General features: G+C 32.0%; 1 protein-coding gene across 3 annotated transcripts; it reads right to left on the bottom strand.

The window, feature by feature from the left end:
* Positions 1 to 5,388: 5,388 nt before the first annotated feature.
* LOC136777503 (KIF-binding protein-like) lies at positions 5,389 to 15,154 on the bottom strand. Of its 3 annotated transcripts, XR_010823259.1 has the most exons (8): positions 15,113 to 15,154; positions 14,273 to 15,008; positions 14,121 to 14,195; positions 12,823 to 13,061; positions 10,218 to 10,452; positions 9,819 to 10,151; positions 5,534 to 5,738; positions 5,437 to 5,479 (listed from the first exon to the last, which is right to left on the bottom strand). XR_010823259.1 is itself a non-coding variant. In XM_066733837.1 (5 exons), exons 1-5 carry the CDS (start codon positions 14,977 to 14,979, stop codon positions 9,854 to 9,856), a joined length of 1,554 nt encoding a protein of 517 aa, XP_066589934.1. In that variant the 5' UTR covers positions 14,980 to 15,097; the 3' UTR covers positions 9,770 to 9,853. The 3 variants fall into 3 exon arrangements, 1 of the variants encoding a protein (XP_066589934.1); XR_010823258.1 differs by lacking the exon at positions 15,113 to 15,154 and having other exon boundaries at positions 5,389 to 5,460; positions 14,273 to 15,097; XM_066733837.1 differs by lacking the exons at positions 5,437 to 5,479; positions 5,534 to 5,738; positions 15,113 to 15,154 and having other exon boundaries at positions 9,770 to 10,151; positions 14,273 to 15,097.
* Positions 15,155 to 15,835: the final 681 nt, after the last annotated feature.

The raw sequence follows: 15,835 nt of genomic DNA, 5'->3' as shown, positions 1-15,835 counted from the left end.
AGTTTGACGCAAATTGTAAAGATACTTAGCAGAATTTACAAAATTTCGTGATTACCGATGTAAATTTAAATGAAGCGAATCAAGTGTAGTGTGATACAGCGAAAGAAATTAAACGCGTGTTTGGAACGGCCAATGTAAAGTGCAGCCGGCGAGCTCCTTTGGTCGACGGTAAACGAGAATATCCAGTTCCGAATGCACGAATAAAAGCACCAAGTGTGAACGTGCGCAGGCCCAAAACCGGTTCCCAAAGTTTTTCTCAGTTCTGGGGAGACATAATAAGAGTAAATCATTCGACACGTGACCGAAATGACGATTCGTGGTATTTGACGCGATCACACTCGACAACTTTCGTGTAACAGCTGCTTATAAGTTTTTGACCAAATATTCGATTGGCTAGTCATCCGAAGAGGCTACTGCAGTAAATATAAAATAAAAAAATTAAATATATTCATTTAATCAAGAGGAAGCAGTAGCTTCTCGAAAGTTTAATCATTTGATATAAAAATGGTCCTATTCAGTTTTTAACCCTTACTGAAGTGCACATTGATGTAATATCTTTTTTTAATCGATTAACCTGTTTATTGACTGATTTTTAGGTGGTTCTTCAGGAATTTTTGTGTGAGAACTATGGCAGAGTTTTGAACCATTAATTTATTAATTTGTTTCTTTTTATTATATTATATTTTACATAAATTGTTTTAAGAGCATATTCAAATTAATGTGTCTCTGCTAGCTAAGGGATGAATTGAGACCTCCTAGAAAGGACGGTGTGCAAGATACGACACGTATCAGTTCTTCGAAAGAAAAACTTAAAATATCTTGTTGTTCGTAATCTTATTGTAAAAGTACTAGTCTTGCAGGAGTTTTAATTTTTGCATTGTTAATATTTTTATAGGTTTTAGGATAAAAAAAATAAGGGAAATGTGATTCTTTTTGTCAATAATGGTCATATTGGTAATTTTAGAAATGTTACAAAAATCCTACGCTAATACCTCAGCAATGAGGTTACGAATAACAAAACATCTTCATTTTATTGTTTTCAGAGAAATAATACGTGCTGATTCTTGCACACTCATTTGGAGGTATTCTTTCTGCCATTACAAGAGACATTATTTTGATTTTCCTCCTACTAAACCTTATTATAGAATATTAGATAATAAACGAACAAAAAGGTATAAGAATTATTGAAAAATGTTTACTATATTTCTCTCACAAACATTCTTGAATAACTATTCAAAAATTAGTCATTACGCAGTTTCCCCATTTAAATATATACATAAATCCAAATTAACTCCATACGATCGTTATTGCATTTTTTTTTAAATATATCGCATGTTTTTTTTAGCAAACTTATTAAAATTGCAATACGTCAATGAGAATTGCATAGTAATATATATTTGTTGTCTAAAAACATGTTAGAAGTCGATCATTTAACAATAATGTTGCATATAATGTTGAAATTAAAGTAATATCTTGTATAGATACTGAAGGATAACTATATTAGTTAAATGATGTGTTTCTAAGATAAACAATTTCTTTTTTCGATTATATATCATTAATAAAGTTTATATAAAAATAAACTTATAACAATTTTAAATACAACAATTCAATTGTTGTTAGAAATAATAAGATGTAGCCTACAGTCCCTTTATATTTTATTAATAAAACAGTGGACAATTGTTATGAAAAGCCCCAAGCTTCCACCCTAAATTCAACTTGGATTAGGGAAAGCTGAGTAGGTTAATTACATATATAAAGCTCTATTCTTAATAGTTTCAAAATCTATCTAAAGGAATAAATTCGAGAAAATATAAGTAAGATATTTTTCCATAGGTAACAATTATATCTATAAACCAGTTTCAAATATTTAATGAAGAAAAACGTTATATTTACAAACTAATATCTATTCGATATTTTTTCTCCTAAAAGATAAGATTGCTTATTATATTAAAGATATTAGGATGACGAACTTGAAATGATTCACATATTAATTGAAGAAACAGTACTGCTTGTTATAGGTGGAAGTGTCCATTAAAGTTGTTTAATTAATTGCATGTTTATATGCAATGGGTGTTAGAACAAGATTTTTAAAGGTTTTCTTAATCTTTGTAAAAACTATTTTATTATATAACTCGTTTTGCGAAATATTGTTTTTACTGTCAATCGTTTGCTGAACATTCCAATAATAATAATACATCTAGCATTTTTTATGTACGTTTTCATGCATAATATTAGGTTTTAAAGTTTTATGTTTAAACCGTTGAGAAATAGTGTTTATTATTAAATCGTTTTGATATCTATGCCTATGGTTTTGAAACATTTAATTTTTTCACGTCTATCTTGAGATAAGCTTAAATTTTACTCTATTTTTTAAAATGTTTTAATCTTAATGACATAGTCAAACAAATTTTTAAACACATTTTCTGGTCTAAAAAGTTTTTTAACTGTGACTAAAAAAAAAATATTAACATATCTCTCCTTATCAAAAAACAATACGGTGGTATAGGTAAGTAGAGTAAATTAGCACTATTTAATTATTGCGACTTGGTTTTGAAGCTTCCTAATAATTTTTACATGGAACTAAAATTTAAAGAGAAATTAATAAAATATATTATTGCAAATAAGAGCTAAAAGTAAATATTATGCTTAACCTTTAAACTGCAGGAATGCCATTATAGTGGCATTAGGCAAATTTCGATAGTTTACTCACTAAATATGTTACTTTAAATCAATAAAGTTTTGAGAGAAAGACTACTATTTGAATAGATAAATGTCGGAAGTCAAAGCATTTAAATAGTGGTAAATTTTCTAAAAAATTTTATTGATTTAAAGTAACATATTTAGTGAGTAAATTGTCGAGGTTTGTCTAACGACACTACAGTGGCTTTTCAGCTGCCTAAAGGTTAAACATACAATGAAAAATATGTAATATATTCGCAACACGACATTTTCGTCATTTTATCCATATCTAGGTGTAAAAGAAAAAAACTACAACTAAGACATAATTGTTAAACAATTTTTTTACACATTTCAAAATAATCAATCTTGAAGTTAAAAAAATGATTAAATAATTCAAGGACAATTTTCACATCATCATGCAACAACGTCTTTGACTTTTGTCACTCGCAGTATTCGTATCTTATGTTTTAATTTTCCTTATAATTTTTTTATATACAGGGTGTACCACTTAAAACGCCCCAGAGCATAGGTATACAAACACGCGTATCTTTTTAATTATAAGAGATACGCATGTTTTTCTATCTATGCTCTGGGTCGTTTTAAGTAAGGTTCCCATTTATAACCCCGGACACGTTAGACATATTGAAATAAAGACTGTTATTATTGAAAATAGTTTTATAGGAGCAATGAAATTATTATATATTTATTAAAATTATAAATACCCCTATTGAATTTCATTAGAATTCACTTGAAAGAGAATGATGTGCGGGAAAAGGAGGACGGGATGGCAAGCCTAGTTTTAAGTAGTACACCCTGTATATATACAAGATAGTTGAAATAAGGGTATTAACCTAACAAATTAAGTTAACAAGGATAATATGACAGAAAACAGTCTGTAAGTGCTTATGGTAACCATAACGCAACGAGATTCAAGGCAGATGAAACGTAATCCATCAAATGATAGCGATCGATATAGTCTTATGGATTACGTGTTCGCTATCTTAGATCCTGTTACGTTACAGAAACCGTAAAAGGCTTACAGACTATTATGTTCCACCACCCTTAGGTCATCATTAAAAAAATAATATTCTTATATCATTTTTAAACTGAATTTCTTACCTTAATCAAAATTCCTTTTTATTTGAAAGAAACTATATTTCCAAGTACCAATATATCTAATCACTTTTTATTTGATACCACCAGTCATGTTTTCAATATAGCTCTTTAAAGATTAGTAAAGATAAACATGATAGGCACTTATCAGACTACTGTAATTCTTGCTGAATGAAGCACAAATGTTACATGTTACATCCAGTCTGTCAGTTTGAGCGTTGTCAATAAGACAGGTCATTACAAGGATAATAAACAAAGTTTCATGCTCGTCATGTAAAATACGAGTAAGATGCTTTTTGATCATTGCGAACTTATTATATTACCAGATTCGAGGGGGGAGCAATAAATTAAAATCATAATTGCTTAAACACTTTGTCATCTTACGTGAGGCTTTTCCCTACTCACTCTAATAAGTAGTTAGTGCAGTTAACAATGATGAAAATTTATCCAATAAAGGAAATCAAAATATAAGGGGAAAAAGTCTATAATTTGGATAATTACTCTTGTTGGAAATGAGATGTATATAGTTTAAGGATTGATAATCCTTTGTGCAATTGTTATAGAAAACAAAAAATTTCACAGAAATATTCAACTTGTCTACTCATCTTAAATAGATCTTTGTGTGTGTGTGTGTGTGTGTGTGTATTCCAGTAAGAATAAACAAATTAATATAATAAACGAAATTTCAATAAGAAAAAAAATATATGATTTAGATAATTATTATTGAAAATGAGATGTAATCTAAGGATTATTAACCCCTGATCAATTTTTATAGATAACAAAAGATTTCACTGAAATATTCAACTGATAACCCCATCCTAAATAGACGTTTTTATATATTTCAATAAAAATAGAAAAAAATCATACAATAAACAAAAATCCAATAAGGAAAAAACTATATATGATTTGGATAATTATTGTTGGAAATGAGATGTTATCTCGGCTACTTGTTTTCTATTGATAACAATGTATGTACTACTATGCATATAAGTGGCAGTCTACAAAAAAAGTCGAGACGGAGTATCTAGTACGGGTTGTTATTGAAAATTACATGGAGCAAATATCTCAGTGATTTGCATCACTAACGTCTCGATTGTTAATCGATTTTGCAATCGATAACGTAGGAAGGAAGTATTCTAATCGCTCGGTGACATTCACTCGTATATTCTAAACGTTCTCAATAATAGTCCAAGGTTTCCCAATCCTTTTTATCATCCGTCCCAGTTTTTCCTATTTCATCGCAAGAAATTATTCCTTCGTCTACCGATGAGTACCGCAAACTTTTACATCAATCTTGTTCCATGTATTTCCCATAACTGAGATGATGACTCTGCAGAAATTACGTCACGACGCAGTTTAACAGCAAAATATAAGAAGATCACTCGTTGATCCTTCATCCTTCCCATGAAATCTTCAAGGACATCCAGATTTCATTTCTATTATTATGGATTTTTCCCAGAACTTGTTATATAGACGAGCGTACGCACCGCTCGTTACGTTATTGTGCGATCCAAATAAGAAACCATAATTTACCAAATTAGGTCACTTAGGAAGGGCGTCTTAATGAGTATATTCCTTCTCCTTGTTTGTCATGAAATACACCAAAGCATGGTTGTATTGGGGGAAGCCCCCCCCCCTTTTTCTCCGAAAATTTAATTTAAATACAACCTTGTGGAAAAGGTAATTCCTAGAATGCAAACAGTTATTGACATTTCCTTGAATGATAAATAAATTGACATACCTTTCCATATAAGGCATTTTCCATATTCAATATCCGGTGAGCGCACAGTGATATACGGTAAGCTATCGTGCTATCGAAATGAGAAACCATAATTTACTAAATTAGCTTATTTAGAAAGGGCTTCTCAATAAGTCTGCTGTTTTTCCTTGTTTGCAGTAAAAGGCACCAAAGTATGTGATCTAAAGGGTGGAGGTCATCCCCCCCTCTGAAAAATGATTAAACTTTTATGTATTAGTATTGTAAATGAATATATTTTGTTTTACTCTCCCCCTCCCTTGAAAATTTAATGTAGAAACGACCGTGCAACAAAGGAAATTCCCAGAATGCAAACAGCAATCGACATTTCCTTGAATAATAGATTGGCACACCTTTCCAGATAAAGTATTTTTCTTATTCAATATCCGGTGAGCGCACTTTGATATAGGTTATGTTATTGTGTTATGGAAATAAGAAATGATAATTTACCAAATTACCCCACTTAGAAAGGGCGACTCAATAAATTTGCTACTTTTCCTCGTTTGCAATGGAATACACCAAAGGTAATTCCCAGAATGCAAACAGCGATCGACATTTCCTTGAATGACAGATTCACGCACCTTTCCAGATAACGTATTTTGCATATTCAATATCCGGTGAGCGCACTTTGATATACATGCATACTATATATATACACTGCAGAATAAAATAAAGGTACGAGAAACAAGGCAGCGACAAGGAGAAATACGAGAGGGACAAAACTTTATTTATCACGAGAAAGCAATGTTATTGAAATTGGTATTTTTTGCAATACAAAATTATAATTGTTTGGCTCGTTTAATCTCAATCGTTCGAACGAGCCACTGTTTCGTTGATTTTAGTGACAGAAATAAACTTTTGTCTAATCGTTCGAATGTTAAAAATACGCTTATCCGCTTATAATGGCTGTAATGAAATCAATTACATTTCATCAACACAAATATCACATTGCTCGTTGAGAAAGAAAGAATAAGAAGAAAAACTTGCTTGTGTCCATTCATCGATATCAGCTTTTTACAAAACTTATCCATAATCGCTGTTTATTTATATTGTTACAATTCTCTGTCATGATTTACACGATGCGTTGAAAGATAATTTGCTGGAGACGAGAATAAAAATTGCTAATTATTTAGGTGTGCATATTCGACCGGAAGTGTTTGGCTAAGGTAAGTTGACTCATTTTGGACAGAATTTTTTCTAAGAAACTTGATGAGACCGTTATAAAACTTGTATGTATATAATAAAATGTTACACAACAATAGAACGTGTAGAATCGATGAAACTATTCTGCAAAATAATTTCACAAGTACAGTGGACATAGACGAAACGCTGAAGAACCAGTTTTTAAAATGGACAGAGTTTCAACTGAATGGACGTTAATTCCGGAAGCAGTTGTAAACGGCGCGTACATCTTAAGCGAAACGTCCGAGAAAGTCAAGAAAAATACCGGGGTTGTAATATCGTTACTCCAAAAATTCTGCACTATTTTTACAACTAGAATCTTATTTTCGTCCACTGATTATGGGAAGATCGCTATTTATGGAGATATTTATATTCCAGGATAGTTGATGGTTTTATGCAAACTGTCCGTATGACGAGAAACGGTATGCATGTGAGGATGAAGATAAGATCACTCGTAGTCAGCATGGACGATGGAGAAGACGAATAACCCAGCAGACAAAAACAAAAATGAGATACGTCACGCGAGCTTACGTCCGAGTGCTTCTTCTCTCTCCTCGTGTTCGGCCTACATTGCTTTCTTTTTACCGCTACCTGCGTCATCGCTCGATTATTAATGAAGCCGCGCTAAAACTGCTAACGGACGCGCGTTCTTTCCTGCTTTCCGAAATTCCCTATTTACCCATTTTTCCTCCTAAGTTTACGCACCTAACGCCCTCTTCGGTGATCCCTGCGCGACCCCCCCCCCCCTCCCATCCCGTGAGCCGGCGTCCCTAACCTAACCTCCCCTAACGACAATCCGTTGACAAAATTTGCTCCAGCGATTCTCTCCGGTATCTCCTCTTGCCAGGCGCTATTTGTCAAGTTTATTAAGAGACGCTCGTGCCTGACATATGAACTTTCTGTTTTTTCTTATCGCTCGGGAAAGCGTTAGTACAACGTGTGGTAATAAAGTGATAAAAAGTGTAAAAGGCGAATATTTTCCTCGTCGCAGTTATAGATTTGTGGAAGAGGGACTCGCAGGGCGATACTGATATCTTTTCAATAAAGTTATTTTAAACATTGTTCGTCCTTTTTCTTTTAACAGTGATGGCGAAAGATAACCTCTGCTTAAAACTGTTTTGTAGGACATCGTGTGGAAAACAGGCTCTGCAAATCTAGTGGATCAATCCTGTGCGTGTTAGAGGTTAGATATGGGGTTAGGAAACAGAGCATAATAAATCCTCTGGCCACTTCAGCATTGGCCGAGACGTTCCTTGTTATGATTGATTCTTGTGAATGCACCTAGCACTCTCTCTCTCTCTCTCTCTCTCTTTGTCCGTCTCTCGTATCCTCGGCTATTCAACTATAATGGACTATCTCAACTGCAACTAACTAACCGTTGTTCCCGACAACAAAGTGTTACAGTGCTGGCAACAAGTATTTGCAAACAGTTCTCAGCTTCTTACGTCAGCGTTTCAAGTGAAGCAATTGACCCTTCCTGGACCTTATCGTCAAAGACCTCGTTTTATAAATTATACTATTGTTTTATATAATAAACAGCAGCTCCCCATTTATCTTCCAATTTCAATTAATTAGAATATTTTGGTCACGTGTTCCCTGTCTACGAGCAGATCGTTTTCAGTGATTCGGTGATTGTCTCGGCTGGCTGCATAAATTCTTTGTCAATGTTTCATTGCACCGCGGTGATAAATTTGTTTAGAAGAATGTTACGTCGCAGTCATTGTTATTGTCACTCGGGAAAAATGAAATACATTCTGCGAATTGTTCAAGTTTGATATGCTTAATTAATTGCTTCGACTGATTGCTTAATGGTATCGATAGGGCGAATTCTGCTTATAAATAGAACTTATATGCTAAAGTGCAGCAAGTGTATCACGGAAGCAAAACTCCGACTCCGGCGTCGTCGTTAAAATCGAACGGGCAACGACATCCGACAAGATATTTTTCTTCGATATCGCAGCGTTGAAAAACCTCTTCGGACATTGGTGCGTTTGATGAACGAACGTATGAGGAGAATGGCCGGTTTGAGAATATAATAAAATGTAGAAATATAGACGATAAGAATTTTCGATAACGGGGAAACGGTCACCGGCGAGACGACCTTTTAACGAGTTGCACTTAGTCTGCACTTGAGCTTCCTCGCTGCGACCTTCAAGTCCAACGAGACGCATTTTTGCGTGCCAATTTTTTTATCAGCACCACTCAATTTTTATGACGCTGTCATGGAACGAGTGTTTAATCACGTAATACACTTTATTATAAAGAAATTGTTGACAGTACATTATTCTAATCGTATGTTGCAGCAACTACTTAAGAGAATCCTGTGATAATTCTTTTCGTCGAGACGATCCACGTTTGCCAATTGGGCTCTCTCTCTCTCTCTCTCTGTATATATATGTTAATTGTTCATATCAACGTATAAATTAATAAAGATAATGATATATTCCTGTCTGTCGTGTAATTTCCAACGTACATCCTACACGACCATGTTTTATTTCCTATAGCTCTTAGCTTGTTTGTCAAAATCAAAATGTATCAGGAAGTAGAAATTTGCGTAGAAAGTGAGGAACAAACGCCATGAGATTTTGCATTAATGTGCTCCTCATTTTCATATTTCATTAGTTAGTTTCGAAAGGCTAATATAGATACTGGTTCTTTTAGCCCATTCAGTCCGGTCAACGGATTATTCGGCTATAAAAAATTCCTAACCTAGCAGACATAGCGTCTCCAAGCAAATTTTAACCTAGAACTTGAGATCTTTCAACCAGGAAAAGATTCTCCAAAATTAAAATTTATTTCTTTTTTTATCATTTTCTCATTCTGATTTTTTGCTATTTTTTTAGGTACAATAATATGTATATTATGAAAGACACAAAACCTCTTAATACACTAATAAAGTAGACTCGCTTGTAGATCAGAAAAACACAAAAATTACAAAACAGCCCTTAAAATTTATAAATAATAATACTTTTACCTAATTGAAGCCTATTGGAAGAAGTAGTTTAACGTAGAACATGGCGCCATCTTAAGATTCTTGGTTCTACATTACCGACCGAGGGAAACTGTAGTGCTCTATATATCAACTTACCAATAAAACTTCGACTAAATTTCCAAAGCAAAATATCACTCAAAATTGTGACACGATGCTTCTAAATGAATGATCGAATTTCCAAATTGCTCCAGGCATGAGTGTATACTGCAAATTGCACCCATTTTACAGGAAACAATATTACCGACAGATTGCGTTTCCTTCACTGCGTAAATTCTACGCAAATTTAAACTCATCATTTCCACTTGAATCTCAGCCAGTTCTTTTAAGGTTTCTATCAAAATACTAATATAACATTGTGGCTTTATTTCTTTTACCACAATGATTAATGATTCTAGAATGTCAGCACGGAATTTTTGAAGTTCGTATTGACTGGAAATAGAGGCGAAAATGCATGAAATATATTAATTTATTTTACAATAACGTTTTCTTTCTTACCTTTCAATATCTTCTTCGTAAAATGCAAGGTATCCGTATAATTCGCACAAATCTAAATTTGTATTTAAAAACTCCATGGGATGATCCTGCAGTGTATAAAACGCTACAGCTTGCTCGTACCAAGAATAAATATAATTAAAAAGAGATCTTGCGTCATTTGTGGATTCCACTAAAGTTGAATCTACTTCATCTTCCACGAGAGATAAATTTATAGACTCGTAAAACAAATATGGCCCTGTAATTCAAATCAGTTATTCATTTCAACACTTTTTAAGTGAACAGTGGAAATATGAAAGGAGGTACACTCCCATCAGAAAGTATTTGCCATTCCCAAGCAAAATGTACTATAGCCTTCATAATTTTAACTTTTTGAAGGCTGGAATGGTTAATAAAATAAAAAATTAGAATTTTTATAGTTACAAATCTTATGATGTATATATTTTTTAATTTTTATTTTTATGTTGGAAGAGTTTCATCTCAAGCAAGCTTATTTCACATTTTGGACAAATTCACGTTATTTTAGTACTATTCGACTCTAACCAATTTTCTACAGCATATTTTTTATTTTATTTTGGGTCTATAAAACTTATACAAAATTAAAACCAAATTGAATTTTCGGTTAACTCTGTCTATAATCTAGCAATTGTATATTCCTCTCAAATATAACAAATTTTTTTTTATTAAAAATAGCTTTTCCTAATATACGAAGACACGAACTTTAAGTTTGTGGTAGGAAAAGACACTTTAAAAATATTACGAATGTTTATACCTTCGTTTGTGAAGTCTTTGCAATACTTTGAGAAAAATGCTACAGTTGACATAGAGGCATAGTAAAAAACACTCTTTGCTTGATTGCTGACTAAATAAAATTTCATTTTTATGAAGAAAATAAATTAGAGGACTCGTTATGGTACCAATATATGGTGTATGGTATGACGTGACTGGCGTACATTAGCTGCGATAGATAGTGAGTGGAGCACGTTTTGACTGTTAGTCGTTCGTGTTCTTCTTACTGGTCATCGCACGTCGTTTAATGCCTCGTTTGGGTTAACTTTTCCTTTTAAAAAATATCTCGCAATGTTTCTTACAATCTTTCCCATGCAGGAAAGTTACGAACACTGTTATTAAAAAAAAAGATGTTTATTTTCCAATTTCAAATTTTCTGAATGCAAATTTTGATATGGAAATAAATATTTTAAGTAAAATAGGAACATTTTGCTATAATAAATAGAAAAGTACAAGGTACATGAAACTGTCTACTAATTTAATTTATTTTGTTACAATTTTCAACTAGTCAAATATATTTCCTTAACATTATTTTTTATTATTTATTTATAAAATTCTAGGCTTTTCTTTAATCATTTCTAAAAGGTTTTAGCAGTAACTTTGGCCCTTGCTTGCATGGAATATTATACTTAAGTGTTTGATTTAGAAAATTATTTGTGAACCTGTGTACCTAATTGATCCCATAACATTTTTAAAGAATAAATTATATTGAAATGTTATTACCAGAACTCTTCAAAATTGCACGAAGAAACATTAACAGTAACAGTGGATATATTGAAAAATCAAGAAACGTAAAGCAATTCAAATAAATTACAAAAAAATTGAGAGACAAGATTTTCGGTTCCTTTTTACACTTTCTTTTTATATAAAAATACACAAATTTTGCTTAAAGCCTTTTCTCTATGCCCTTTCGTATCCAGAATCAAATCAACAAAAAAATGTTTATAGCCCTGTTAACTATGCTGTATAAAAAATAACGGGCATTTTATTAAAGGGGAATATCAAGTCTAACAAATATTCTCTTTATTTTTGTTTTCGATAAAAATTAGCCTTAACTTTTCAAACAATCAAATTCAAGCAAAAAATTTCAATAGCTTTCTTCTCGGTTTTGTGGACATAACAAGTGTAATTTGTTGTTTTATATGCCCGTTTCAACCACTCAAATTAAATCTTATGAAATAATCTGCGAAACGGTTCGTTAATTTGTAAGCTGTAACTATTATCGACAAAGATCTGCAATTTTAGCTCTTTCAGATCCGGTGTCTATCACAATGGACAAGAAGTTTAATAAATCATAGACAATTATATGTATATAGTGATAGGATGAAACTGTTACCTGATGTTAAGTATTGATAAACGTATAAACTAGTAATAAACAAATTAAACATATTAAAATTATTTAATAAAGTATTCATTGCATAAAATATATATAATAAAATCAGGATTAGTAAATAATAAACTAGAGTTTAAGAATATTTGATAAGTAGCAATAAAAATTCGCCGAGAAAATTTCTATATCATCGCTTAATTTAATTGGAGTTTGAAAGGGTTAAGCTAATTAGTATATTTTGGCTTAAAGATGGGAAATATTTTCTGATGGTTCTATTAGAGCTACTTTCTCACTATATGAGTTTTTGGTTCAGAAAGTTAGCAAAGGTAAGGATGTCTGAAGGCCATATATATAAATATATGTCTTCTCAAGGATAGCGCTCGTTCCATAATTTTTTAGGCGTTTCAATAATTTTCTTATTTAACTACAATTTGTATGTTCGAAACTTACACTTTCTGTATTTCTACTTTTCAAATGTAAACAAAATACCTTGATAATCCGCAGTTTTACTGTTAGTCAATTTTGTATCTTGATTATTATTATCGTTTTTATTCATTGATTCCTCAGAATTCAATAACTTGTTAGTGGCTAATAAATTTCCGAACATTGGATTTTTCTGTTTTTGAAAAATCGATAGTGATTTTGCTTTGGAAGCATCGAAAAGAGCCAATCCATATTTTATCCAACATTTTGCAATATTAGCGAATGTGTTCTCAAACTCTTTATCCCTTTAAAATGAAATTGAAATTGGATAAAATCTGTTGATTTTTCGACAAGGTCTCTGGTTAACTTGTTTCGAAATTGATCAATTTAATTACAATGAGCGATCTTAAAAATAAGATTTTCACAATTTTCTCACCAAGTGTTTGATTAAAATGTAATTGAAAAGGTTTTCGTGGTAGATGCACAGACTGTATTAGTCAAGTATTCTTTAAATTTGAATGGAAAAAATCTGCTATTATAATTGAACAACTATAATAATGAAATACTAAGAGCCAATTAAAGAACAATAAAAGATTTAATATTTCAATAGTATATTGGAACCTAATACATCTTTTTTTGTGTGATGATTTAATCAATTAGAAAAACTTCCTGTTTAATTTGATTTCGATATTTGATGAGGATTTTAGTTGTAAAAATACACTCTACAAATTCAGTGTTGGAATTTTTCGAAATTTACTACAAAAAACAAAATGAATATTAATCTCTTTAATTTGAAAGATTCACTATTTAAAGGAAGACATTACGTTTAGCAGATTAATTTTAGAAAACTAAAATGGTGAAGAGGTATAGTTGGTTTTTGGAAGTAAAGTGGCTCATCAAAAATCAAAATCGAACCAAAACTGTAGGTTTTTTAATTTATTAGAAGATTAAAAATAAACTTTACATAATAAATGTGTATTGGGTGCCAATATACTATTCAATTATTTTATTTTCTTTTAGACATTAATTATTTTTGAATATTTCATCATTAATCATTCAATCATACTAACTGATTTCTTTACTTTCAAATTTAAAGAATGTCCAACTATTATAATTTAAATCTACTTCGATCACCTCTCGAAAGTATAGAATTTCTAATTATGGAATAAAGTCACCAAGTAATTGTATCAATAGGAATTAAGTATCAAATGAAAGTAATTGTAATCCTTAATAACTATTTAATTAGAGGTTGTGTGGATAAAAATTTTAAAAAGTTCAATGTTTTTTAGCACTCTATAAGTATTTCTCGGTCTGTTAACCGGACACCTTGTACATTTATATAATGACCAATAATCATTTAGTACTTTTTATCATTTTTCCAATTTTTTTCGTCCAACTTTAATACACGAACAGCTGCTAACAAATGATGCTTAGCCTCCCTATAGAAACATGTATCGGTTTTTAAACAATTATTCGCAAAGTTTTGGATAATCTATAAAAATACTTAACGACATACTTAAACCTATTAGCTTCAAAAAGATACAACGCCAATTTGGCAGATTTGATGGCCCACATAGCTACGTCATTCTCCTTCGTCATTAACTGTCGATCCAAGACCATGTGATGATACTCCGCAAATTTGTCGTGCAAGCCTAATTTGTTAGAAATAAAAGCGAGCATTTGGAAATTATTCGTAACCAATCGCTCCAACTTATTCGAAGTATCCGTTTCCGGTGCGACACAAAAAAGCTCCTCGCTGGTAAAAAATTCCATCACCGAATTGTTTTTCTTCAAAGTTTCATAATCGTCTCCAGCAATTTCTAATATTTTCCTCGCCTCCACATAATTTTCCTCTTTGCACAAAAAATAAGCGATGTGATTTCTAACCCTCATTACGATAAATATAACTTCCCTCTCCAACGCGATATCCTTTAAATCCTTCAGAATTTTTATTAAAATATCCTGAGCTAATTTTTCCTCTTTACGAGCAATCAGTGATTTTGATTTTTCGTAGAGCAATGCAGCTCTCATGGCCGATAACCGGGAGTTTTTTTCCCAGTTACGAATTTCTTCAATTTTACCTATCGTGCGATCTATGAAAACTTCTACTTCCACATCCGTGCCGTTATCCTTCTTCTTTTTGGATTTCTGTAGCTCCCTAAGTTGCACAAATTCATCGCACAGTTTTTGAAAATATAATTTCACCACCGGAGCTTCGTTCATTATGAGTTTTATAGTTAAAAGTAGTGAAACTGTTAAAAGCACCAAAATTTGAGGTTATAGTCGAGAAATAGGAGGAGGAGGAGGAAAGAGAGAGAGAGAGAGAGAGAGTACTCCCTATTTTTATAGTTCTTACCAAAAGCTCCCTCTGCTTTGATTTAATCACTTCATGTAGTCACTTTGAAAAAAATAAAAGAAAGTCAATAAAGAAAAAGTAGGATATTTCAAGTTCTAATGGTAAAACAGGAAGGGATTGGGGAGAAGGAAATTAGGCAAGAGTAGTTCGAATTTATAAACTAAAATAAGCCCGAATATTAGCTTAGCAAATACTTAAGACAAAGATCGAGCTTCGCACTGTATTAAAGGTTAAAGTGAGACAATTGATCTTATTACCAAACACAGTGCTAAGCTTAAGTTTCGTTTAGAAATTCGAGCCAGAGAGTAGCCTGTATACCATTAAACAAATTTTAAGCCAGATCCTGCAAAAGTTCATTACTTTAATTGCAATTTAATAAACGGTATCAATCAACACAATACATATATACAATGCTATCTTATGTCCCTTTTGTGATCGGTATCCCTACTCAACACACTAAACCTATCAATAAATTTTTTAACCACGTGTATTTTCATTTAAAAATATCAATTTGACCGCTGAATGTTAAGTTTAGCGTTAATTGCAATTAATCTAATTGTGCTTCGTAGAACTCGCTTTAAGGTTAGTATTTGCCAAGTTCAAGTCGCGTCTCACTTTAACCTTCAATACAATACTTTAGTACGGTCTTCGTCCGAAGTAAGTGCTCAGCTGAAGTTGGAGGTTAGCTCCGTTTAATGGCACGGGCCAGTGAATCAGTGAAGC

The sequence above is a fragment of the Prorops nasuta genome, unplaced genomic scaffold, assembly GCF_024137725.1.
Source record: "Prorops nasuta isolate Cenicafe-Biocafe unplaced genomic scaffold, Cenicafe_Pnas_1.2 PNAS00011, whole genome shotgun sequence".
Taxonomy (NCBI): Eukaryota; Metazoa; Arthropoda; class Insecta; order Hymenoptera; family Bethylidae; genus Prorops; species Prorops nasuta.
The sequence above is the reverse complement of the archived record's forward strand: the minus strand, read 5'-3'. Positions and strand labels throughout refer to the sequence as shown.